This window comes from Schistocerca nitens, chromosome 4 (assembly GCF_023898315.1).
Source record: "Schistocerca nitens isolate TAMUIC-IGC-003100 chromosome 4, iqSchNite1.1, whole genome shotgun sequence".
Taxonomy (NCBI): domain Eukaryota; kingdom Metazoa; phylum Arthropoda; class Insecta; order Orthoptera; family Acrididae; genus Schistocerca; species Schistocerca nitens.
Window position 1 is genome coordinate 508,480,038 of NC_064617.1, and position 27,826 is coordinate 508,507,863.

At 40.7% G+C, this 27,826-nt stretch overlaps 1 protein-coding gene across 4 annotated transcripts in view; it reads left to right on the top strand.

Moving 5' to 3' along the window:
• Positions 1 to 27,826, top strand: part of LOC126251804 (DIS3-like exonuclease 2) — a 225,994-nt gene that overhangs the window by 72,844 nt on the left and 125,324 nt on the right. For all 4 annotated transcript variants that reach the window (XM_049952445.1, XM_049952446.1, XM_049952447.1 and 1 more), the window contains 3 exons: positions 5,049 to 5,219; positions 5,303 to 5,495; positions 6,270 to 6,443. In XM_049952445.1, coding sequence (XP_049808402.1) covers positions 5,049 to 5,219; positions 5,303 to 5,495; positions 6,270 to 6,443 — 538 coding nt within the window. The remainder of the gene's footprint in view (positions 1 to 5,048; positions 5,220 to 5,302; positions 5,496 to 6,269; positions 6,444 to 27,826) is intronic.

Sequence of the window (27,826 nt, forward strand, 5' to 3'; positions counted from 1 at the left end):
GTGTGCAGGGAAGAGACATTTGTCTGGAAAGTACACTCATGTTCATAAATTAAGGACAATGCTGATACATGGTGAAACAATGCTCTGGTGGGAGGTTTGCAGGTTTAAATCACCTCGGGGTATGACCATGTGATGCATTTGACCTGCGGTCGTCGCACGGTGGTGCTGGCAGCAGTCCACATAAACACAGGTGTGTTGGTGCATGTCAAGAGTACAGTGCAGCGAGTAAGTGTGCAAACGTTTTCAGACATGCTGATGGTGACTGTGTGTTGAAAATGGCTCAAAGGACACATATTGATGACGTTATGAGGGATAAGAATAATAGGGCAACAGCAGGTTGTAGCATGGGCCCTCCGTGTGCCACAAAGTGTGATCTCAAGATTATGGCAACAATTCCAGCAGGCAGAAAACTTGTCCAGGAACTACAGTATGGGACGTCCACGGTGTACATCATCACAAGAAGACCGATATCTCACCACCAGTGTCCGTAGACGGCCATGGAGTACTGCAGGTAGCCTTGCTCGGGACCTTACCGCAGCCACTGGAACAGTTGGCTCCAGACCTGCAGTCTTCAGACGACTGAGCAGACATGGTTTATTCGCTCGGAGACCTGCAAGGTTCATTCCACTGACTGCTGGCCCCAGGAGAGCCTGGTGTCAAGAACACAGCACATGGTCATTGGAACAGTGGTCCCAGGTTATGTTCACGGACGAGTCCATGTATAGTCTGAGCAGTGATCCTCGCCGGGTTTTTGTCTGGCGTGAACCAGGAACCAGATGCAAACCCCTTAATGTCCTTGAAAGGGACCTGTATTGAGGTCGTGGTTTGATGTTGTGGGGTGGGATTATGATTGGTGCACGTACACCCCTGCATGTCTTTGACAGAGGAGCTGCAACAGGTCAGGTGTATCGGGAAATCATTTTCCACTAGTATGCCCGCTTTTTCAGGGGTGCAGTGGGTCCCACCTTCCTCTTGATGGATGATAATGCACGGCCCCATCGATCTGCCATCGTGTAGGAGTACCTTGAAACAGAAAATATCAGGCAAATGGAGGGGCCTGCCTGTTCTCCAGACCTAAACCACATCAAGCATGTCTGGGATGCTCTCGGTTGACGTATGGCTGCATGTCTTCAAACCCGAGGACACTTCAGGAGCTCCGAGAGGCACTGGTGCAAGAATGGTAGGCTATAGCCCAGCAGCTGCCCCACCACCATATCCAGAGTATGCCAACCCGTTGTGTGGCCTGTGTACGTGTGCATGGTGATCATATCCCATATTGATGTCAGGGTACATGCGCAGGAAACAGTGGCGTTTTGTAGCACATGTGTTTTGGGATGGTTTTCTCAACTTATCACCAATACCATGGACTTACAGATCAGTGCCGTGTGTGTTCACTATGTACATATGCTACTAGTGCCAGTTTTGTGTAGTGTCACATTGTGTGGCATCACATTCTGCAATTATCCTTAATTTATGAGCATGAGTGTATTATAAAACATCACAAGTCCGGGGCTGCAAATAAGAAATGGAAACACATGTTTAGTTTCATTTCTGATGACTATTCCATGTTATTGACATGTGATAGTGTGTGTTGATACCAATAACCAACTTGATCTGTCAATAATGCATTAACATCTCCCTTGCGTGTACTTGTTGCCCTGTGTTCAAGTCACATTGATTGTCCTGTTACTGGCCCCCCCTTCTGCATTTTACAGTTTTACAGAATCACCACCATTTTTCAGTTTCATTTTATGCTTTATTATAAATCATTTATAATTTTTAGGTAAAGACCTTTAGCTCAATGGTTTTTATTTTCCATGTCCAGAATACCATACATTAAAATCTAATGTAAGTCATCTGTAATAAAATTTAAATATGTTTTGCCCAATAATCAGCTACACAGGTGGGCTTTATCATTAACTAGCTGTAAATCTACTAGGGTACAGCTTGTGCTGAGGTTTGGCACATCAGTAGGCTGTCCGTTTGGACATACTACAGTCACATAGTGGTTCCCCATTGAAGTAGTCCCAACAGGGAAGGTTGTACTTGCAATTTGAGACCCTAGTCCTCAACCTGTTGAGAGCCTTCCAGGTTGTGAAGGATTTATTACTTCCAGTCGGAAGTTGTCCCTTCAGCTCCAGGACAGGATTTGGTGTTGCCTCCTTCCATAGCCGAAGTCTCCTCTATTCAGTGGTGACATTGATGGGCTCTGACATACAAAGGAAGCTCTTTCTTCAGTGAAGCCACCTGGGCTTTTGTTGGTGTCCCGTAGGGGGTGACAATTATCTGTCAACTGTTTCTTCCTTTCCACCTCGACAGCTACTTGCCACTGAATACTGGAGGGAGGCCTCAAGCATCCTGATATGATGCGGGATGACTCAATGGTAAAGTGCTAAACTATGGATCTAAAATTCACACATTCAGTCCCCAGACAGCCCTAGAATGTTTGCCTGTCACCTATGAGTTATGACTTCTTTCACCTCTGGCAGTGTTTGTTGACATGAAAAATGCCAAGGTGCACCATGGTTCAGAATCCATGGTAAACTGTAGGTCCCCATAGAACTGGCTGGGTATGTCAACTCACAGGTTGGAAGAAGGCAATGGTATATCTTCATCAAGTCAATGTCTAGTAAAGCACTGTGGTGTTCAACCCAATGTTCGAATTGATGGCAACTTTATTATTTTAAGCTATGATTTGTTTTTTATATTTATATACATTGAGGCTTGCTCTTTTTGACTCTTTTCAGTAAATACAGCTCTTTTAACTGAAGTTGTAAAAACATGAAATTTAATATAATGTTTTATGTAATTGTTATTTTTTTTACTTATGTCATTTAACAGAGGCTTGGATGGTGAGTTTTGGGCAGGGGGGACAAACTGATGGAGGAGAGGATAATGATCAGATCAAGTATTGTGTATGTATGCTGTGAAATGCATAATTTTATTCATGTTCTTCTGCACCAAAAACTGCACATTCCGGTGGAGGTTCTTTGACAAAGGTTGGAAGTGGGCTGGGGCACACTCAAGTAGCTCAAGTAGCTGTGTACTTGCAAAGGCACTTGTTTTCTCATGGGAGGCAGAGTGTCTTTCAGAAAGTGCGAATATGTATCATTTGTGAGGTTTACAGCAACCATGGAAATGATGTGGAACAAATAAAAGCTACCAGCTACCAATGTCATTTTTGTCATAGAGAATGGTGGTAATCTTGGGCAGGGAACTACAAAGTGTCATACATTGGTATGTATTGTACAGGGTGTTATGTGATATGAGTAAAGTGTCCTCTAATATGAGAATAATTCAATTCTGAATATGTGTTTATTAGTGTGTCATTGCTTTTTATTGTAGCAGGTTGTGTATCCTGTAATTTTTCATTATGATTTCACCCTCCATATGTAGTGCAGATGGAATGTTACTGTATGTTCATTAGTGTAAAAACTGTTCATATTTGTTGTAAATAGGTTGGCGTTCTTTCATAGAGGAAACAGATTTTTTTTAGACTTAGGTTACAAGTTATTAATGTTCAACCTGCCATGAGGTTACTCTTGCAGTGTGGTTATTATTCCAAATACAACTTGGTTGTATGGTAAAGAAAGGCCAAAGTTAGGGATTCTGCCAATTAAATGTCTAAGTAGCACAAAATATTTATAAATAATCAATCGGAAAAAAATCAACACTCTATGTGAAGGTAGAAATAACAAATATCTGAATAGTAGAAAATCCTCTTTATACTTCTAGAACAGGGATTTCTATTCTGTATAAATTTGTAGGGCAAGGGATGTAAGAAAATACATGAATATATCAGCATGGCAAATTGCTGTCCTAGGTCATAAATACAAAGTAGAGTAAATTAATTCTAAACAGTATGAAAGACACGCACAGCATACTATTTACTGACAGCTGAAAGGTACACTTCATCTTATTTAATCTCTTATGTACTGCCTTGTGCACAATGTTTCTCATTCTGTATGATATTTTTATATACACTGTGTAACTTCAGTGGTACATGGATATGTACGTATGTATGTTAAACACATGTAACACCTTACATATCTGCGAACAGAAATGTTTTTTGATGTTATTATAATGTGGTCATCTTGCTATGAATTTGTTTCAAGATGTTCTCAAACATAGTGTTAAGTCTGTCAATAACAGTGTGTCACTGTGGCATCATTGTTAGTTCCAACTATTTATGAGTTAATAAAACGTTTTGATTGCCAAGGCTAGGAGTTGATAAGAGTTCATTCCTACATGAGGTAAGTTTTTCTTACTGAAGATTTTGTGAGTTGTACATGTGAAAGGGAGCGCCAACAAGTTTTTATAATTTAATAATTAAACCCAATAAACCCCAATACAGCCACTTGAAGTATTATGAAAAATAAATAAAACTGTTCCCTTAAATCATTTGAAGTCCAAGTAATGTAAAGATAGGTATACAAGATGAGATTTGTTCTCTTTGTATTGTGCTGGATATTGAAAATGTGGAAGCCCACAGCATGTAGACTACAGACTTTTTATTGCCATTTGGGGGGAAAAACTGGATGATTAAATATTGAAAAATATGATTTATACTGTAAGAATAAAAATTTGGGAAGTGTAAAGATGGGTCTTTTGCTAATCTGCAGATGTTTCAACTTCTGTTCTTCAGTCAGTTTTTGAATGATTCACTGTGTGCACACTTTATTATGACGTAGTTCCACTGCGATAATGATTTGACAGCTTCCATAACTGAAACTGACTCAAGAAGCAAGTTTTCTTTAGTTGGCCAGGCTCTTGTAGATCCAATTTTTCAGCTGCATACATTTGTTTTTGCTTGTGGGTTTGATGTTAAATGTGTACCAAGTAGGAAATTCTTTATGGCTGCATGTATTTTGTAACTTGGAACTTTATATGTAGAGAGAATAATGATGATGTGTGATTCTCAAAAGTAGGCATTTTAATATACATAGTTGTAGTTAAATCTATCATTTTCACCCAAAAAATATTACTTACAGCATATGTTCTGAAACTTCATTGGCTAGATATTAAATGCTTGTACTTTTTCTTTCTAGAGAAATTATTCAACTGGTAGGAGAAGTTGGTAATAAGGAAGCTGAGACCACAGGTATTCTGTTGGAGCACGGACTTGATGTTACTCCATATTCAGATGATATGAAAGGTTATTTCCCTCAAGCGCCGTACCATATCAGCGAAGAGGAAATACAAAAACGAGTTGATTTGAGGTAGATTTGTTACAAGTATCTTGAAAGTACTTCACTTAGATCAAGTGTTTGAAAGCCTTGAAATTTGACTTTTCTCATACCAGGAAGGAGTGCATTTTCACTATTGATCCAAAGACTGCGAAAGATCTGGATGATGCTGTCTCGTGTAAATTACTGGAAAATGGAAATTTTGAAATAGGAGTTCACATTTCAGATGTTACACACTTCTTAACAGCAGAGACTCCTTTGGATGACATTGTTTCAAAGAAAGCTACCAGTGTATATCTTGTTGATGCGGTAAGTAACACCAAACAAGCAGTTTTAATCAAACTAGAGAATGACATTACATTTCATTTATGCTACTTTATGCTCATAATGTTGGTACTGTGTGAGAAACATTTACCACAGACAAATTGATGATATGACCAGTGAACTATTGGACAGGGTGGTTTGTCACTGTTGCTAAGCAGGAAGACACGAGGCACAAAAAACTACAGGTTAGTGAAGAAAACAGTACTTTAGCAGAATAGATGGACATAGTAATTTTTTGTGGAAAGAAAGACAGAGCTGATGAATTAATTGGTTTTGTTTAATTAAGTTTAGTTTAAGAAATTTTGTGTAAAAGTCATTGATAGAAGGTCAAAACTGTGTTATCAGTCCTTCAGTTACCATGACAGAGTCCCTAAATTTTTTTGTAATATAAGGTTGTAAATTTCATACAAACTATGTGTTAACACCATACTTACAAAGAACAGACCAGTGCCATTTGTGTCTTTTCCATGAGCATAGCTTCTCCATTAACACATAAAAACTAATAAGCACTTTTCTCTTGCTCTTTTTTGTCACTTGCATCACTGTTGCGTCAACAGGAAAACATTCAGATCCTCTATCTGAATCAGACATGTATTTCTCAAGAAGTAGTGAAGACCTGTTTCTTTGTTTGTAAAGTCAGATGGTCTTTAAATCAGATAGTACAGGCTAAACTTTAAATATAAACTGGTATTGTATTTAACTTAACTTTTATTTCAAATTCTCTACAGTTTTCGTATTATGTGAAAAAATGTATTTCAGGTTCATCACATGCTCCCAAAAGAACTGTGTATGCTATGCTCTCTATTACCTGGTGAAGATAAATTGACATATTCTGTAATATGGGAAATGACTCCAAATGCTGAAATACTGTCTCAGCATTTAACACGTTCTGTCATAAATTCCTGCTCACAACTTGCTTATGAACATGTTCAGGTATGTGACAGTTGCTAATCAACTTTTACTTTAAGAGATAATTACCAGATTTCATGAGATGACGGGGGTAAACAATGTTTCACACTAGAATATATGTATTTACAGAAATGTTTGGTTTCTGGTATTGTGTAGTGGGTGTGGAGAGACTTTGGCTTCTTGTAGTTATTGGTTAGCATTTTTTGCTGACTGTTGGGTAAACGCAAGTTTCTCTGCCAGCTTTATCTTTACACGTCCTACACTGCTAAACAGTTGCTAACATGTTATTATGTTGCACTTTTTGTTAACATGGACAGTGGGATAAAAGAAGACCATGTGGACAGTTAGTCATGATACTGATGTCATGTACATAATGCAACAAGAATTCTCAATCATATTTTTTTTAATATATTGGTATACTGGGATTCTGCTAAGAACATTGCACTATGCCAATCAAGGTGTTCAGTAGAAAGCAGCAGTCTGGTGGGCAGTGGGTGCATGTCAGTGAAATCCATTACGTAGTCTCCATAGCAAACAGTCTGATTCTGTGCAGTTGTTGTGAAAATGTCTTGGTGAAATGCAGATGCTTGCAGCATTAAGAAGTTTGGGAGGTATTTGTAAAGCAGTGGAAAATCTGTTTATATTCAGCTTGCTGTGCACATTTTCTGCTGTGTAATGTCCCTATTCCTCATGCAACAGTGGTTTCCTACACTCCTTCACATTTAATGTCATTCCCACCATACTTACAGTTATGATGAAACCATTATCTAAACCTTCATGATCATAACACTCAAATCGTATTAATCATAGCATTACAACTATTTTATTCTGCTTATAACCATTTTCTGGGATCAAGGGATACAAATTGACTATGGAATAAGATTTGTCGACATTAGCACATGCACTAATAGAACAGATTATGTCTGTGTCATCACCCAAGTAGTTTGTGTTGATTGTTACTTCTACATCTCTACATCTACATATATTCTCTGCAAACCACCGTGTAGTGCATGGCAGAGGGTATGTCCCATTCTACCAGTTATTAGATTTTCTTCCTGTTGCATTCATGTATGGAGTGCAGGAAGAATAATTGTTTTAATGCTTCTGTGTGTGGAGAGATAATTCTAATCTTATCCTCATGACCCCTGTGTGAGCAATATGTAGTTAGTTGTTGTACATTCCTATAGTCGTCATTTAAAGCCAGCTCTTGCAACTTTGCTCATAGACTTTCTCGAGATGGATATAAATTACCTTCAGAAATCTCCCATTAAGTTCCTTTAGTTTCCCTGTGACGTTCTCCACAAACCAAACAAACCTCTAACCATTTGTGTTGCACTTCTCTGTATACATTCAATATCCCCAGTTAGTCCTGTTTGATAGGGGTCCCACACACCTGAGCAATATTCTAGAACCAGTTGCACAAGTAACTGTCAATGTCAATGAAATTCACCAACAGCCACGTATCTTAAGATGTGGTAACCTTCAAAATAAAATAAAATAACATCTTAAGATACATGGCTGTTGGTGAATTTCATTGACATTGACATTTACTTAACCAGCTGTGTCCATGATGGACCAACAGAGACTAGTTGCACAAGTGATTTGTAAGCTATCTCCTTTGTAGACTGATTGCACTTCCCCAATATTCTACCATCAAACCGAAGTCACTAGTAACTGCTTCATCCACGACTGAGCCTATGTGATGATTACATTTCATCTCCCTATAAAGTGTTACAACCTGGAAGTTGTATGATTGGGCCAATTCCAACTGTGACTCCTTGATATTATAGTCATAGGATACTATGTTTTTTTCATTTTGTGAAGTGCACAATTTTACATCTATGAAAATTTAAAGCAAGTTGCCAATCTTTAGGCCACTTTGAAATCTCATCAAAATCTTACTTACTATATATGCAACTTCTTTCAGACAACACTTCATCATAGATAATTACATTATCTGCAAAAAAATCTGAGGCACTATTGATATTGCATGCAAGGTCATTAATATAAAAGATGAACAGCAAGGGTCTCAACACACTTCCCTGATGTTACTTCTACACCTTATGGTGACTCTCCATCCAAGGTAACATTCTGTGTCCTCCCTACCAAAAAGTCCTCAACCCAATCACAAATTTCACTTGATACCCCATATCATTGTACTTTTGAAAATAAGCGTAAGTGTGGTGCTGAGTCAAAGGCTTTCCGAAAATCAAAAAATACTGTGTATACATGCCTACCTTCATCCCAAGCTTTCAGTTTGTCATGAGAAAAGTGCGAGTTGGGTTTCACGTGATTCATGTTTTCAGAATCCATGTGTTTTAGCATTGAGGAGGTTATTCTGTTCGATTGTGACAATATTATGAAAACTTGAGTAATGATAAATGATGTATTGTAATTCAACAACATTTATTCAAAATGTGCTACCAGTTTTGACACCAAATAGTGTCAGCTTCAGGCCCCAAGTGTAACCTGCCATTGACAATTGAACCGCAATGACAATGATCAGCAGAGTCCTTGTTTCAAAACACTATGACTTATTAAGCATGTATGCCAGCAAGTGCAACCAACAAAGTTCTGTGCAGCGGGATGAAAATCAACTGGATGAGTAGGGAAAACAAACTCGTAATGTTTGGATACAGCTTTAGTACTGTTCCCAGCCGGCCATTGTGGCCGAGCGGTTCTAGGCACTTCAGTCCGGAACCATCCAAGGTAACATTCTGTGTCCTCCCTACCAAAAAGTCCTCAACCCAATCACAAATTTCACTTGATACCCCATATCATTGTACTTTTGAAAATAAGCGTAAGTGTGGTGCTGAGTCAAAGGCTTTCCGAAAATCAAAAAATACTGTGTATACATGCCTACCTTCATCCCAAGCTTTCAGTTTGTCATGAGAAAAGTGCGAGTACGGTCACAGGTTTGAATCCTGCCTGGGGCAGGGATGTGTGTGATGTCCTTAATTTAGTTAGGTTTAAGTAGTTCTAAGTTCTAGGGGACTGATGACCTCAGATGTTAAGTCTCATAGTGCTCAGAGCCATTTGAACCAGTACTGTTTTCTTTGACACACTCATGTTGTTTAAATATCTGGGAGTAAGTTTTTAACATTGTACAGCCCTGTCAGCAACTGTGATAATTGAACATGCAACACGTCAGCCTCAGTTGCAAATAGAAACCAAACTTTACCCAGGTTTCAGCCAAAATAATTTGGCCTTCTTCAGAAACAAGTGACACTAAACTACTACATGCCAAAGTTTGGCCATGTCAAGTATAAAACTGTAGCACCATAGTTACTAGTCATAATCTGCATGCAGTTCCGGTGCAACTCTCACGGCCTACCAACCTCGTCCGCACAGTGGGGCCTGCTGTTTCTCTTCAGCCCAGGTAATGTAGATTGTGACTGGTTACTACGGTGCTATAGTTTTATACTTGACATGGCCAAACTTTGGCATGCAGTAGTTTAGTGTCACTTCTGAAGAAGGCCAAATTATTTTGGCTGAAACCTGGGTAAAGTTTGGTTTCTATTTGCAACTGAGGCTGACGTGTTACATGTTCATCTGGGTGTAACGTTGGAAACTGATATGAAATGGAACAAAGATGTGAGGATTATGGTAGGAAAGACGAATGGTAAACTTTGGTTTGTTGGGAAAATTCTAGAAAAGTAGGGTTCATATGTAAAGGTGACTGCATATAGGTTGCTAGTGCGACCTATTCTTGAGTACTGCTCGTGTGTTTGGATCTGTACCAGGTTGGATTAAAGGAAGACATCGTAGCAATTCAGAGGTGGGTTGGTAGATTTCTTTCTGGTAGGTTCAAACAACACACACGTGTTACAGAGATTCTTCAGGGACTCAAATGGGAATTCCTGGAGGGAAGGCGACATTCTTTTCAAGAAACACTATTGAGAAAACTTACAGAACTGCCATTCGAAGCTGACTGCAGAACAGTTATGTTGCCTCCAGCATACGTTGTGCGTAGGGACCGATAAGATAGGGGAAATTAGGACTCATATGGAGGCATATAGACTCATTTTTTCCTTGTTCTATTTGTGAGTGTAACAGGAAAGGAAATGACTAGTAGTGGTAAGGGGTACCCTTGGCCATGCATCAAGGTGGATTGCAGAGTATCGATGTAGATGTAGAGATATACAACATTGGGATCCTATTCTCATTCAGTTATGGCATTGCAATGTGACACTTCACTTAGCTTAATTTGATGCATCTACCTCTACATCTGTATGACTACTGTGCAGCTCACAATTAATTGCCTGGCAGAGGATTCATCAAACCACCTACAATCTATTTCTCTAGTGTTTTGCTCTTGAACATTGTGGGGAAGAAAAAAAAATGAATACTTAAATTTTTCTGGTGGGGGTTTGATTTCTCTCATTTTATTATGATGATCATTTTTCTATAATTATGTGGGCACCAAAAAAATATTTTTACATTTGGGGGCAAAAAGTTGCTGATTGATATTTCATGAAGAGATCTCACTGTAGCAAAAAACACCTTTCTTTTAATGATTGCCACCCCAATTCATGTATCAAATCCATGCACCAACTCACTTCTTCTGCGATAATACGACGTCACACCTCTCCATCAATCCTATCTGATGCTGGTCTCATACAGCGCAGTAATACTCCAAAAGAGGACGGCCAAGCATAGTGTAGGAGTCTGTTGTAGATCTGTTTTGTCTTCTAATTATTTTGCCAATAAAACATGGTCTATGGTTTGCTTTCCCCACAACATAATCCATGCGATCATTCCAATTTAACTTGTTCCTCATTGTTATCCTTAGGTATTTAGATGAATTGACAGTCTTTAGGTTTGTGTGATTTATCGTGTAATCATATTTTAATGGATTCCTTTTAGTACTCACAGGATGACCTCACACTTTTCATTCCTTAGATTCAGTTGCAGTTTTTTACACCATACGGATATCTTCTCTGCATCATTTTACAATTGGTTTTGATATTCTGATGGCTTTACTAGACGATGAATGGTTGCATAATTTGTGAATAATCTAAGAGGGCTGCTCAAATTGTCTCTTAAATTGTTTATGTAGTTTAGGAACACTTCATTGTGGAACACCAGATATCACTTCTGTTTTACTCATTGACTTTCCATCAGTTTCTACAAACTGACCTTTCTGACAGGAAATCACGAATCCAGTTGCACAAGTGAGATGATACTCCATAGGCAAGCAATTTGTGTAGAATTCACTTGTATGGAAAGGTGTTCTTGTGTTCTGGAAATCTAGAGATGTAAAATAATTTGAATCTCCTGTTGATAGCACTCTTTACTTCCCGTGAATAAAGAGCCAGTTGTGTTTCACAAGAATGATATTTTCTGAGTCTGTGCTGATTATTTGTCCCTAGATAATTTTGTTCAAGATAATTCACAATTTTCAAAAGCACTAAGTGTTCTAAAACCCTACTGTAAATCAACATCATTGATATGGGTGTATAATTCAGCAGATTACTCTTATTTCTTTTCTAAAGTATTGGTGTGACCTATGCAACTTTCCAATCTTTAGGTACACATCTTTCATTGAGCAAGTTGTGTTGTATATGATTGGTAAGTATGGAGCTATAGTATCAGTATACTCTGAAAGAAACCTAAATGGTAAACAATCTAGACTGGGGACTTGCTTTTTTTAAGTGATTTAAGCTACTTCACTTCACAGAGGATATCTATTCCTAAATTGCTTAGGTTGGCAGCTGTTTCTGATTCAAAATCTGGGAAATTTACTTCATCTTATCTGATGAAAGAATTTTGGAAAACCATGTTTAGTAATTCAGCTTTAGTAGCACTCTCATTAGTAACATTACCATTGCTGTTGCACAATGAAGATATTGATTGTCTGATCATTTTTGTACTTTATGCTTCAACAGAATCTCTTTCGATTTTCTGCCAGATTTTGAACAAGAGTTTCATTGTGGAAACTATTACAAGCATCTTGCAGTGAAGTCCATGCTAAATTTTGAGCTTCAGTAAAAAATTGTCAAACTTGAAGATTTTGTGTTGTTCTAAATTTGGTATGTTTTTTTCACTGCTTCTGCAACAGCATTGTAACTTGTTTTGTTCCCACCGATCAGTACCATCTCTTTTTAATTTATTTGGTATATATATGCCAATTGCCTTGAATACAATTTCTTTGAATCTAAGCCACAGTGTGTCTGTACTTACATAGCTAATTTGGAAGAGGTGGGCTTGGTCTCTTAGAAAGGCACCAGGAGAATTTTTATCTCCTCCTTAAACGGACATATTTTGCATTTATTAGTGGTGGATTTAGATGTTATGGTATTCAGTCTCGCTACAATGAACTGTTGATCACTAATCCCTGTATCCGTCATGATGCTCCCTATTTGCTCAGAATTATTTGTTGCTAAGAGCTCAATATGTGTACACATCTATTTACATTTTGAATGGGCTCCTTAACTAATTGCTCAAAATGATTTCTGGGGAAAGCATTTAGTACAATTTAGGATGACATTTTACGTCTACCATTGACTTTAAACGTGTATTTTTGCCATCATATCGAGGGTAGATTGAAGCTACTGCCAGCTGTAGTTGTATGAGTGGGGTACCTGTTTGCAGTGAGTTTAAAGATTTCTTTGAACTGTTCAGCAGCTGCATTATCTGAGTGGGGAGAGGGGGGGGGCAGTAATAGGAACTGATTATTAATTTAGTCCGGTTGTCAAGCATAATTTGTACGCGTACTGTCTCACAGGAACTGTCTACTTCAATTTCACTACAAAGTAAACTAATTCTAACAGCAAGATGGCAAGATGACACCCATAGGAACAGATAGTGTTCTGCTCTCATCAAAAATGGAAAATTGAATAGTTCATTGTGTAAAGAATGTAAAAAGAAAGTGATAAAAGGAATCCTGTGTGTTAAGTGTAACTAATGGCGGCACGAAAAGTGCAGCAAAATAAAATTAAAATAGGTCAATGATGATTTTTTTCATGGACATGTCTGGGCTGTTTACACTTTGAAATGTCTGAACTTGAAAAAGCAGTGAAAACAAAAATTGAAATTCTGAAGGCACTTCAAAATGATATTGAAGTGTTGAAAAGTGAAATATCGATTTTAAAACAAGAAAATGATAAATTATTATGAGAAAAAGAGTTATGTGTGTCAGAAAGCTGTGAAATAAAAGCAAAACAGCATTGCATTAATCCATGTGCAGACATCAGCAGCAAAATGATGACTCCAGGTAAAGAAAATAATAGATTAACAAGAGAGAAACAGTCCAATGTGTGTGAAAGCTGGACAATGGAAACAAAACAATACCATGAAAACTCTTGCGCATGTATAAGCAGTACTAACATTCAAAACTTTAGGTCTAATATATCAGATGTGCCCAGTGAATTACCAATAACCTCAGTAACTTAAAATTCAGTACATAAATATGAATGGAAATCTGTAACATATAGTAAAAGGAATCCTCAAGTGGCTCAAGTGACCAAAGAAATAAAAATGAATTTCTATTAATAGGCGATTTGTTACTGAAAAATATTGCTATTCCAGGATGCAACATTGGTGTGTGACCTGGGATTAGGATACAACTAAACACGTTGGGACAGATTCAATAAAAATTAGCAGTGAAGAAGAAATCACCATTGACACAAGAAACTTGATTTGTTCAGCTAGAAGTGTATATCCAGCTTCCCAGCTGTAATCAATTGAATAATAAAAAGATGATCTGTAAGTGATAAATATGTCTGCAAAATAAACTGTGCCATAAAAGAACAGTGTGATTGGGGGTTGTATTCCTAGATCCAAATAAATTCCTAAGTGAAAACTGCCTAGGAAAGGATGGACTGCACTTAAATAGACTGAGGTCTCTAACATTATGCAGGACATTTACAGACATTTGCAAAATAATAAAAAACAAGGGAAACTAACAGTGGCTTGATGGGGATGAAAAAGTGGATAAACCAGCAAAAAAATCCAACAATAAGTATCATCCAAAAATGAGGGAGAGCAGAATGTAGACATGAAAATGGGTTTTTTAAACATCAGATATTTGAACAACAAGGAATTGGTATTGAATGACTTTTCATCAGAGAATAAATTTAACTTGTTGTGTTGAAGTGAACATAGGGCCACTGAAGATGAAATTCTAGTTTGTAAGTTCGAAAATTATAGTTTATCAAACAGTTACTGCTGAAGAGTTCACAAGAGATGGTGTAGCAATATTTGTTGGTAGGTCAATCGATTACACCATTGGTAAGTTAGATCTAAATTATTTATGTAAAGAAATAGTATGAAGCTAATAATAGTATCAGTGTACAGGTCTCCCAATGGCATTAGCAGAGAATTCTTAGAAAAATTGGACATCCTTTTATGTGCACTCACTGGGAACAGATTTACCAGTCACGACATTATAATAGATGGTGATCTTAATTCTGATTTTGACACGTCAACTGACAAGCACAATGTTAGTGATTTGAAAAACGTGTCACAACAGTTCAATTTACAGTGTGTTAACTATAACCCTACTAGGGAACAAGTGTGCTTAGACAATATATTTGTTAATTTTAAATGTGCTCAAGCTCATTGTGATGTAACAATGTTTCCTTTTTCTGACCACAAATCAGTCTCCTTAATATATGCTAACAGGATCAGCTCAGTAAATCTTAGCAGTGACATGGCCATTTCAGAAATGGTGATCACTAGGCCAATGACCAATGGAAAAATGGACAAGTTCAGGAAAACCCTTGGTTCTGCCAGAGACATGATGGTGATCCTTGTCTATCAGATAATGAGTCAACTAAGATAAATTTTGAATGTTTCTTTAACTCGTTTCTGCAAACATTTAATTAAAGTATTCCCGATAGAAAATGTAAAGTAACAGACAGAGGTAAAAAGATGTCAAAAAACAAAAACTCTTGGTACACTAAAATGTTGTCTGATATGAAAGATCATGTAATGATGCTATTATATACAATAATACTAAGTCTGAAAATGCAAAATCTGTGAATGTAAGATGGAGAAATGATTATAAAAAAGCAATTACTGAAGGGAAAAATTTGCACAATGCCCAGTACATTGAGACTTCTAATGATAAATGCAGAGCTGCTTGGAATCTCATAAATAGTGTTGCCAAAGAATCATATAAGGTCAAAATCAATATCTCTCCACAAGAATTTAATGATATTTTATTAAATCTGTGGAGGAAGTAACAGTGGCAACAGTAAACCTGATACTAGTCCATCAGAACTTTTAGAATAGGTTATCATGGGACACCCTACCATAATATTCTCACTTCCTCTGAAGGTTTCGCCCAGTACTATATTAAAAATAATAAAGAACTTTAAGTCATCAGATAGTGCTGATATTTATGACAATTTGCTGAAGAAAGTCATTGATTGCATTGTGTATCCACTGACTCACTGCATAAATAAATATTTATAGATTTAGAAAAAAATCATCAACAAAAGATGCAATAGACTCTGTAATTAAATATGTTCTTAAAGTGTTTGAGGTACAGGGATTTGTTCAGGCCACTTTCTGTGACCTGAGTAAAGCCTTTGACTGAGTATGACGTGACACATTTCTACAGAAACTACATTTTGATGGCAGTGGGGATAACAGCCTAAAACTATTAAAGTCATATCTCCAAAACTGTAGGCAAGTTTTGTGTATCGACAGAGGAAAATCTACTGAGAAATAAACTAAGGTGGGAGTTCTGCAGGGATATGTGTTGGGACCTACCCTCCTTTATAAGTTCCAGTACAGTGCTATTTGCAGATGACACTATCTTCCTAAACTATAACAATGATCTAAATAAGTTAAAAGATTGTACTCACAATACATTTGCCCAAGAGTCATATTGGTTCAGGTCAAATGGGTTTGTTCTGAACATGAACAAAACATAAAAAATGGTGTTTAGTCTAAAGGACAAAAATCCCTTTAATTATCCGTGTTACATCAAGTTCTTGGGTGTATACTTAAATGACAAATTGTCCTGGGAGCAACACGTAAAATCATTAGTGTTAAAAAAAACCCTTCTATGAATTAAAAGCATTTTTTGACTGCAGCATGGAATTGTAAGCTAACAACTGACATGGCCGTACTGTTCTGTTTGCTAATGTAATGACTATGCTATATAATATAAAAAACTGTCTGTTGCTGTAAAGGCCTAATAACAATAAAAGTATCTTATCTTAACATACACTCCATCACCAACTGTATTTAATCTGTGCTTTCTGAACACCATTAAGTCCTTTGTAAAAATGTTGGCTAAACTTATTTGTGCCTTCAGTACCTACAACGATTTGAGCTTCAGTACCTTCTATTAGCATACAGCAAAAACAATTTACAACTACAGTACCGATTGTTGTTAGGTCTACCCTTGTCCTCTGTTAGCCTTGCATCCTTTGAGACCGACACCCTTTCTGTACTTTCTTGAGACCATTTAACCTAAAAAGCCATTTAGTCCATTCCATAGAGCTGCTCCTACCTGCGTAGTTGCCCCCTGGGTGTAATGGAAACCTGACCCATTAAGCACAACCTGAAACCCCATCACCCTATGGTGCAAGTCGAGGAATCTGCAGCTTACATGGTCGCAGAACCATCTGAACCTCTTACTTAAGACCCTGCATTCAGTTCTGTATCAAGTCCCCGGTCAGTCGTGTTGAAGATGCTGCAGATGGTTGGCTCTGCTTTCATCTTGCAAGCAAGACTGAGAGTCTTTACAGTTTCAGCTAGTTGTCCGAACTAGGAGAGAATCTCTTGTGATGCAAAGCGATAGATATCATTAGTGCTGACCTGTGGTTGACTGTACTCTGTGTTCTTCAGGGTATCCGGAAGGATTCATTCCACATCTGGAATGACTTCCCCCAGTATGCACACTATATTTCTTCCTCACCTTGGCAGCCATATCCCTAAGGGGGTCATTACGTGCCTAAAATTGTAGCTCCCAATTACCAGTAAACCCACCCTCTCTGAAGGCCCAAATCTTGCAGGCTGAGAGACTTCCTCTGAAACAGGATAAGAGACTGCATCTGGCTCAGGATGTATGTCAGCCACATGTAGCACTTGAAACCTGTTCATCCAAAGAACAAAGGAGCTCTTTTAACTGCCTGCTCTGCCCCCTTCCTGGAAAGTCCTCAACTGCCTGCCACACCTTGGAATGACCTCCCACTTGACCTCAGGTGAGGGATCGACCACAGTGCAGGCAATAACTGGGATGGCCACAGAAGAGGACCGATTAGGGGACACTTGGGACATGATGGGCATCCCTTGGATCCTCATATCCAGTTTGCAAAGCTGAATCTGTGAAAAATCTTCTATAAGAAAGCTAATGAAGTTTGAAGTTCTTGTCTTTGTCATAAGTTTCATGTCTGTTACTGTCAGAGATGCTTGTTGCATATTAAATATTCCAACTTTTTCAACATTTTGAAAAAAATTAATACACAGTTACAATAACCATCAAACTTTCACGGTCTAATAAGCAGTAAATCTTCTTACAAGAAGTTAATGTAGTAGAAAACACCAGTGAAATTATCTATGTGACTAAAAGCACAAAGGGACTCCAAAAATAAGGTACACACCATTATGGCAGGTCAAGTAAGTTTTATTGTATGTTGCACTACATTTCGTAGTGACACGAATACACAACAGTATTTTTCAACAGACCCTCCTGGGAGGAGGGGACATTGCCTTATCATAGACACCTTCAGTGCCAGGTGAGAGTGTTCATGTGTGCCTCAATAACATCGAGGGCTAAGCCAGTGTAGTGTAGATACTGCTAGAACCACACAATTCAACCAGGCCTCATAAAAGGGGCCTGACGAAGTGTCCCTTAACGTGGAGAAGGGAAGGCTGCTTTTTCCTCAAGGTAGCTCTGTGCCAGCAGTGGTTGGGTGCAGCCACATTGAACACATCATTTCCCAAGGTGTTACTTGACCAGAGCTGCCAGGCATCTTCTACCATAAGATCAGGGCTTACTTCAGGGACCATCATTTGGTGCACCGGTATAACATTGTGTGTTTTGGACAACACAGGTTCTAGCTTCACTACCTGGACCGTGAGGAAGGTACACACTCCTCTAAATAGATCCTTAACACCTCATAGAATGCCACATGCTGATGGGGTGGGTGGCTGTTGAGGTAGTGAGCAATGTCTGGGGTACCTGCCGCCACGCCACCCCCCCCCCCCCCCCCCCCCCGCACCTATATATCTAAAAACAAAGATGATGTGACTTACCAAACGAAAGCGCTGGCACGTTGATAGACACACAAACATACACACAATATCAAAGATGATGTGACTTACCAAATGAAAGTGCTGGCAGGTCGACAGACACACAAACAAACACAAACATACACACAAAATTCAAGCTTTCACAACAAACTGTTACCTCATCAGGAAAGAGGGAAGGAGAGGGAAAGACGAAAGGATGTGGGTTTTAAGGGAGAAGGTAAGGAGTCATTCCAATCCCGGGAGCGGAAAGACTTACCTTAGGGGGAAAAAAGGACGGGTATACACTCGCGCACACACACACACATATCCATCCACACATATACAGACACAAGCAGACATCTCACAAGCAGACACATTTAAAGACAAAGAGTTTGGGCAGAGATGTCAGTCGAGGCAGAAGTGCAGAGGCAAAGATGTTGTTGAATGACAGGTGAGGTATGAGTGGCGGCAACTTGAAATTAGCGGAGATTGAGGCCTGGTGGATAACGAGAAGAGAGGATATATTGAAGAGCAAGTTCCCATCTCCGGAGCTCGGATAGGTTGGTGTTAGTGGGAAGTATCCAGATAACCCGGACGGTGTAACACTGCGCCAAGATGTGCTGGCCGTGCACCAAGGCATGTTTAGCCACAGGGTGATCCTCATTACCAACAAACACCATCTGCCTGTGTCCATTCATGCGAATGGACAGTTTGTTGCTGGTCATTCCCACATAGAATGCATCACAGTGTAGGCAGGTCAGTTGGTAGATCACGTGGGTGCTTTCACACGTGGCTCTGCCTTTGATAGTGTACACCTTCCGGGTTACAGGACTGGAGTAGGTGGTGGTGGGAGGGTGCATGGGACAGGTTTTACACCGGGGGCGGTTACAAGGGTAGGAGCCAGAGGGTAGGGAAGGTGGTTTGGGGATTTCATAGGGATGAACTAAGAGGTTACGAAGGTTAGGTGGACGGCGGAAAGACACTCTTGGTGGAGTGGGGAGGATTTCATGAAGGATGGATCTCATTTCAGGGCAGGATTTGAGGAAGTCGTATCCCTGCTGGAGAGCCACATTCAGAATCTGATCCAGTCCCGGAAAGTATCCTGTCACAAGTGGGGCACTTTTGTGGTTCTTCTGTGGGAGGTTCTGGGTTTGAGAGGATTAGGAAGTGGCTCTGGTTATTTGCTTCTGTACCAGGTCGGGAGGGTAGTTGCGGGATGCGAAAGCTGTTGTCAGGTTGTTGGTGTAATGCTTCAGGGATTCCGGACTGGAGCAGATTCGTTTGCCACGAAGACCTAGGCTGTAGGGAAGGGACCGTTTGATGTGGAATGGGTGGCAGCTGTCGTAATGGAGGTACTGTTGCTTGTTGGTGGGTTTGATGTGGACGGACGTGTGAAGCTGGCTATTGGACAGGTGGAGGTCAACATCAAGGAAAGTGGCATGGGATTTGGAGTAGGACCAGGTGCATCTGATGGAACCAAAGGAGTTGAGGTTGGAGAGGAAATTCTGGAGTTCTTCTTCACTGTGAGTCCAGATCATGAAGATGTCATCAATAAATCTGTACCAAACTTTGGGTTGGCAGGCCTGGGTAACCAAGAAGGCTTCCTCTAAGCGACCCATGAATAGGTTGGCGTACGAAGGGGCCATCCTGGTACCCATGGCTGTTCCCTTTAATTGTTGGTATGTCTGGTCTTCAAAAGTGAAGAAGTTGTGGGTCAGGATGAAGCTGGCTAAGGTAATGAGGAAAGAGGTTTTAGGTAGGGTGGCAGGTGATCGGCGTGAAAGGAAGTGCTCCATCGCAGCGAGGCCCTGGACGTGGCTCTCCAGCAGGGATACGACTTCCTCAAATCCTGCCCTGAAATGAGATCCATCCTTCATGAAATCCTCCCCACTCCACCAAGAGTGTCTTTCCGCCGTCCACCTAACCTTCGTAACCTCTTAGTTCATCCCTATGAAATCCCCAAACCACCTTCCCTACCCTCTGGTTCCTACCCTTGTAATCGCCCCCGGTGTAAAACCTGTCCCATGCACCCTCCCACCACCACCTACTCCAGTCCTGTAACCCGGAAGGTGTACACGATCAAAGGCAGAGCCACGTGTGAAAGCACCCACGTGATCTACCAACTGACCTGCCTACACTGTGATGCATTCTATGTGGGAATGACCAGCGACAAACTGTCCATTCGCATGAATGGACACAGGCAGATGGTGTTTGTTGGTAATGAGGATCACCCTGTGGCTAAACATGCCTTGGTGCACGGCCAGCACATCTTGGCGCAGTGTTACACCGTCCGGGTTATCTGGATACTTCCCACTAACACCAACCTATCCGAGCTCCGGAGATGGGAACTTGCTCTTCAATATATCCTCTCTTCTCGTTATCCACCAGGCCTCAATCTCCGCTAATTTCAAGTTGCCGCCACTCATACCTCACCTGTCATTCAACAACATCTTTGCCTCTGCACTTCTGCCTCGACTGACATCTCTGCCCAAACTCTTTGTCTTTAAATATGTCTGCTTGTGAGATGTCTGCTTGTGTCTGTATATGTGTGGATGGATATGTGTGTGTGTGCGAGTGTATACCCGTCCTTTTTTCCCCCTAAGGTAAGTCTTTCCACTCCCGGGATTGGAATGACTCCTTACCTTCTCCCTTAAAACCCACATCCTTTCGTCTTTCCCTCTCCTTCCCTCTTTCCTGATGAGGCAACAGTTTGTTGCGAAAGCTTGAATTTTGTGTGTATGTTTGTGTTTGTTTGTGTGTCTGTCGACCTGGCAGCACTTTCATTTGGTAAGTCACATCATCTTTGTTTTTAGATATATTTTTCCTACGTGGAATGTTTCCCTCTATTATATATATATATATATATATATATATATATATATATATATATATATATATATATAACACACACACAGAGAGAGAGAGAGAGAGAGAGAGAGAGAGGGGGGTGGGTGGGTGGGGGCGGGGGGGGGGGGGCAGACCAAAGAAAGCGAAACTTCACTACACTGTTATTAAAACAGTGGACTGTGCTTTGTAACCACACAAAATGCCAGAAAATTAAGAAATTAAACTAAAAATCAAACAGGAAAGTCAGAATAAGTCATTTCTGTTCGGAAGCTCATAACAACTCACAAACACAATTGTGTTCCTGCTGTAACGCTACTGGAATATAAGCTGCCGCCTAACTGAAGTTTAATATCTGTCAGTAGCAGAGCAACAAGTAACGTGTATTGAGTAGCATTGATATTTTTAATGATCTTAATTTTATACTGATGGCTAGTTTCAAATGTAGCCATTCATTTTTAAATCAGATCTACAGAAAATTGCAGTATTAGGAGGAAGTGGAATGAAATAGCATTAACATGATATAACTTCAACAGTTCTTGGTTGTGCAAACAATAATTTTTTGATTTTAACATACCTGCACTGAAGTGCTATTCGAAGTAAAACCTCACCGACATACTTGGGTAACGTAACACACTCTTACAACAAATATGGCGGAAATCATCTTAAAGTGTGATAGTTTCAACAGATAGAACAGTACTGACTGCTTGTACTGCAAACAAGTTCGCATCAAGTCAACAAGTGTCGCCAGTTTCCGCCCTGTATCGTGCACATAGTCTGCAACCAATGGCATGCCGCAGTCATGGTGTAATGCATTCATATATCCTATCACAAAACAGTGTATCATAGTTCTTTAATTGCTACTTAAAACAAAGAAACTTTCATTCTTGTTTATTTCATTACATCACCTTGACCTGAAACAAATGCAATCATGATATAACTATGTGATATGGGTTAAGAAACACATGGGGAGCAGTACCAAAGCCACCCCATGATGTTAGACCCATGCTAAGGGTGCCGTCACCCTACCATTTGTTAGCTTATTTCTGCAACACCTTTCTGTTTAAACCAATATCGAAACTGCAACCCAGAATTTCAGATATACTGGATGACAAGTGACATTACAATTCTAGATTTAAGATATGTAATTATAATGCTATGCACATGCCAACATGTTTAAACAAAGTAACAACTATCACATTATGTTGTGACAGTAGCTGCTTATCTCACAATTCTATATTTGGTTAATTTAGCAATAAATATCAATTATATCAATAGATACATATAAATGCCATGAACAGCGCAGCAATGAGCTGTCACTCTGTGAGTGTACTCGGGTGATCAGCTGACCACTCAGCTTTTTAGAAATCATACTATTCAATTATTTATTTACTTTCATTTCTAAATTATTTCAGAGTAAAATCTTGAAATAATTCTGGTTAGTGACATTTGACAAAATGGTATTCCCCACAGGGCTCGCTGCTTTTTGTTAGGTTCATGCTTGGCTACCATTTTACAGGCTTTACAGCATCATTTCCCTTTCATGCTACATGTCTATCCTCTTTTTATTCTTTTCCCCCCTCCCTTGGGGAATGTGTCTGGGATGTTTTTGGAAATGTGTTCTGCATTTTCAGTAGACAATATTAGAACGGTCTGTCCACTGTTTTTCGTTTCTTTTTTCTTTCTTCGTTCCCCTTCTCCTATCCTTCCTCTGCTTCGCCATTTGAGATTCCCCTTTTTATTATTCTTCGCTGTGTGCTCCTGAAGACCAGCCCATGCATCTGTAACAGGTGACTGGGTAATGCATAATTCCCAGCCCCGGGCCATGCATAATTCCCAGCCCCGGGTCGACAGGTAGCGCACGCGCATACTCGCTGGTACAGGACAGGCCTAGGGAAGGATGATTGCCTGAGCTTGTACCTTCCCAAATTGCTGACTGGTTCCTCTGTCATGTGTTTGGGAGGTGTGACCTGAGGTGTGAAAAATTACCTAAGGTGGGTGCGCCCCCTCTGAGGGAGTCCCTCAGTTGGAAGGAGCATGCCATCAGAGACACTGGCAATCATGGCGAATTTTTTTCTCGCAATGAGCTAATCATCTTCATCACAGTCAGTGTCTGCTGAATGGAAATGGAATGAGGCTAATGATTCAAAGACCCTCTCAGCTACACCACAGTTCCTCATGGTTTCAAGTGTTGGAAACAGTCATTCCTTTGCTACAGCAAATTTGTTTATTATTCAGAAGGTGTTCATGCAATTGCTGGCCCTGTAAAATCCTGCTCATGTTTACGCAGTGGCACTTTGTATTTGGAGACTACACTACTGGCCATTAAAATTGCCACACCATGAAGATGATATGCTACAGACACGAAACTTAACGGACAGGAAGAAGATGCTGTGATATGTAAATGATTAGCTTTTCAGAGCATTCACACAAGGTTGGCGCTGGTGGCGACACCTACAATGTGCCGACATGAGAAAAGTTTCCAACCAATATTTCATACAGAAACAGCAGTTGACTGGTGTTGCCTGGTGAAACGTTGTTGTGATGCCTCGTGTAAGGAGGAGAAATGAGTACCATCACATTTCCAACTTTGATAAAGGTCAGATTGTAGCCTATTGCGATTGCGGTTTATCATATAGCGACATTGCTGCTCGCGTTGGTCGAGATCCAATGACTGTTAGCAGAATATGGAATCGGTGGGTTCAGGAGGGTAATACGGAACGCCGTGCTGGATCCCAACGGCCTCGTATCACTAGCAGTCGAGATGATAAGCATCTTATCCACATGGCTGTAATGGATCGTGCAGCCACGTCTTGATCCCTGAGTCAACAGAAGGGGATGTTTGCAAGACAACAACCATCTGCACCAACAGTTCGACGACGTTCACAGCAGCATGGACTATCAGCTCAGAGACCATGGCTGCGGTTACCCTTGATGCTGCATCACAGACAGGAGCGCCTGCAATGGTGTGCTCAATGATGAACCTGGGTCCACAATGGCAAAATGTCATTTTTTTCGGATGAATCCAGGTTCTGTTTACAGCATCATGATGGTCGCATCCGTGTTTGGCAACATCGTGGTGAACGCACATTGGAAGCGTGTATTCGTCATCTCCATACTGGCGTATCACCCGGCGTGATGGTATGGGATGCCATTGGTTACACTTCTCGGTCACCTCTTGTTCGCATTGAGGGCACTTTGAATAGTGGATGTTACATTTCAGGTGTTTTGCGACCCGTGGCTCTACCCTTCATTCGATCCCTGCAAAACCCTACGTTTCAGCAGGGTAATGCATGACTGCATGTTGCAGGTCCTGTACGGGCCTTTCTGGATACAGAAAAGGTTTGATTGCTGCCCTGACCAGCACATTCTCCATATCTCTCACCAATTGGAAACGTCTGGTCAATGGTGCCGAGCAACTGGCTCGTCACAATACGCCAGTCACTACTCTTGATGAACTGTGGTATTGTGTTGAAGCTGCATGGGCAGCTGTACCTGTACACGCCATCCAAGCTCTGTTTGACTCAATGCCTAGGGGTATCAAGGCCGTTATTACGGCCAGAGGTGGTTGTTCTGGGTACTTATTTCTCAGGATCTATGCACCCAAATTGCGTGAAAATGTAATCACATGTCAGTTCTAGTATAATATATTTGTCATCTGCATTTCTTCTTGGTGTAGCAAATTTTAATGGCCAGTAGTGTACTTCTGATTCTCAAGTGCAGCAGCAGCTGCTTGCTGCTTCACTCGTCCATTGATACACTGTTTGTGTTGAGTCCCATTGAATGCTGAATTATTCCTGTGGTGTTGTTTACACAAGGCTGCTCGATGGTCTGACCGAAGCAGAAACCCAAACATACCTCTCTGATCAGTGTGTCATTGCAGTTCATTGAGTGATGAAAAAGATAGATGCATCCTTAGTGCCCACATTCACTCTTTTTCTCACTTTTGATAGAGTGGCGTGTCTGTCAAAGACCAAAGCATGCTATGAAGTTATCGCAGTCCGACCATACATTCTGAACCTGATGCATTGCTTCCAGGTCATCATTACAACCACACTCTAATTCCCTGTTGATTCTCGGCCAAATGGGTAACCTGTGGTAGGGATGCTCACGAGGGCAGTTGTCCGCCCCCTTTCCCTCGTTGTGTCAATTGCAGTGGCAACCATGCCGTGTCCTCCCGAGATTGTCCCATGTATCTCGATGAGTGGACCGTCCAGGAGATCTGGTGGAGGAAAAAGTGCCTTACCCAGTCGCTCACAAGTTGTTGGCTAGTCGGAATCCCTGCGTTCTACCATCTGGCACTTATAGTATTGTTCTTGCTAGACGAAGGATATGGCCATGCAGACATGTGACATCAAACTCAGCACCACATGTGTAAAATCACCCAGTGTCATGGAACTTTCGCTTCACAGGGCGAAGTCACCTGCTACATAACCAGCAGGCTGGAGAGGATAGAAGGAATACTCCCGTGAAGACTTATTATGTCCCTCCAGGTAGCAAACATCTGTCTTCCTATGCCAACCAGAATGGCTCCAAGAAATCAAACAAGGGTACACAGTCTTCTCCTTCACCGACTTGGAGATCCTCTTCGACAGTATTGTCTTGTGATAACCTCGCATGGCCAACCTCCATGTCGCTGGTGCACACTGCCAACCATTTTTCTGCCCTGGACTCCGCAGACTAAGGAAAATATTGATGCCTCTATAGATCTGATGAAGCCGGATCCTCCAGCTTTTGCACCCTGTAGCAGTGAGTCTTCGAATGCTGGCACTTGGCAGCTGCCATTGTGACACCCCTTCATTTTTTCCCTCCTTTCCTATTCTTGTCAACTTAACCTAATCTACCATAACATGGGAGCACTCACATTTCTTTCCGAGTCCACACACACTTATTCCCATTTGGAACTCTCCTTCTGCACTGCCCAGCTTACCCATCGTCTCGAGTGGTCCACTCTCTCTGACACTCGAGCAACCATTCCCCGTGCGCTATCTGTTTGCTGACTCCTACCCCACCTATGTGCACACCCACATGGCACCTTTCTAAGGCCAACTAGATCCTTCGCTCCTCCCTGGCGACCTTCAATGGGCCACATTTCCCCAGTTGTGATGATCATGTAGAATATCTTATTATCCTTACCGCTGCAGAACATTCCATTCCTCGCACTTCATCTTTACCAAGCCATGTCCCAATCCCTAGGTGGACTGAGGTGTGTCGCAACTCAATTTGCGTGCGGAGACATGCTCTCTGCATTTTTAACCATCATCATGTGAAGGCAAACAGTTGTGTGCTCAGTGTTGTCATGTTCTTCGGGGTGGTAAAAAAGCTAGCTGGATTTCCTTTACTAGTTCCTTTAACAGTTCCACTCCATCTTTCATTGTGTCTCTGGGACCGAGGTCCATTCTCCAATTTCTGGCCTGTCAGTAGCAGATGATGTCATAGTGGACCCTGTTGCTATCCCCAACACCTTGAGCCACTATTTTGCAAAGATTTTGAACTCCACTCACAGTTACCCTGCCTTCCTCCATCGGAAATGAGTGGAGGTGGCTGGGGCTGTACTCTTCTCTTCTCAGAATTGTGAGTGCTACAATCCTGCCTTTACTATGAGGAGCTAGATCATGCTCTCACTTCATCTCGATCCTCAACCCCAGGGCCGAATAATGTTCACATTCAGATGTCGCACAACCTTTCTGTTGTGGGCAAGCACTTTGTCCTTCATACGTACAATCACATCTGGGCAGGAGGCACATTTCCCAGACGCTGGGGTGAAGCCACTGTCATACCATACCTAAGCCCGGTAAGGACAAACACTTCCCTTGTTGTTATTGCCCCATTTCTCTCACAAGCTGGGTTTGCAAGGTGATTGAACGTATGATTCATGCCCAACTGGTATGATGGCTCAAGTCTTGCAATTTACTAACCACTGCACAGTGCAGATTTCCAGCATGCTTTTCTACAACTGATCATCTCATAACAAGGTCAACTCATGTCTTGAATGGTCTTCTGTGGAAATACCAGAGAGTGTCATGTTTTTTACTTTGGAGAAAGAGTACGATACCTGCTGGAGGACTGGTATCTTCCGTACTCTCTACACATGTGGCTTCCATGGCTGCGTGCTCCATTTCCTTCAGGAATTTTTAAAAGACTAAATTTTCAAGATGCATGTGGGTTCTGCCTTGTCGGACATCTATATCCAGGAAAATGGTGTGCCTCAGGGTTCCGTCCTGAGTGATGTCCTCTTTGCTGTCGCCATTTTCCCTATAATGGCCTGTCTCCTGCTTGGCATCTCCGACTCCTTTTTGTTGACAATTTTTCGATCTATTGCAGTTCTCTGTGTACTTGTTGCCTTGATTGGCATCTTTAGTGATATCACA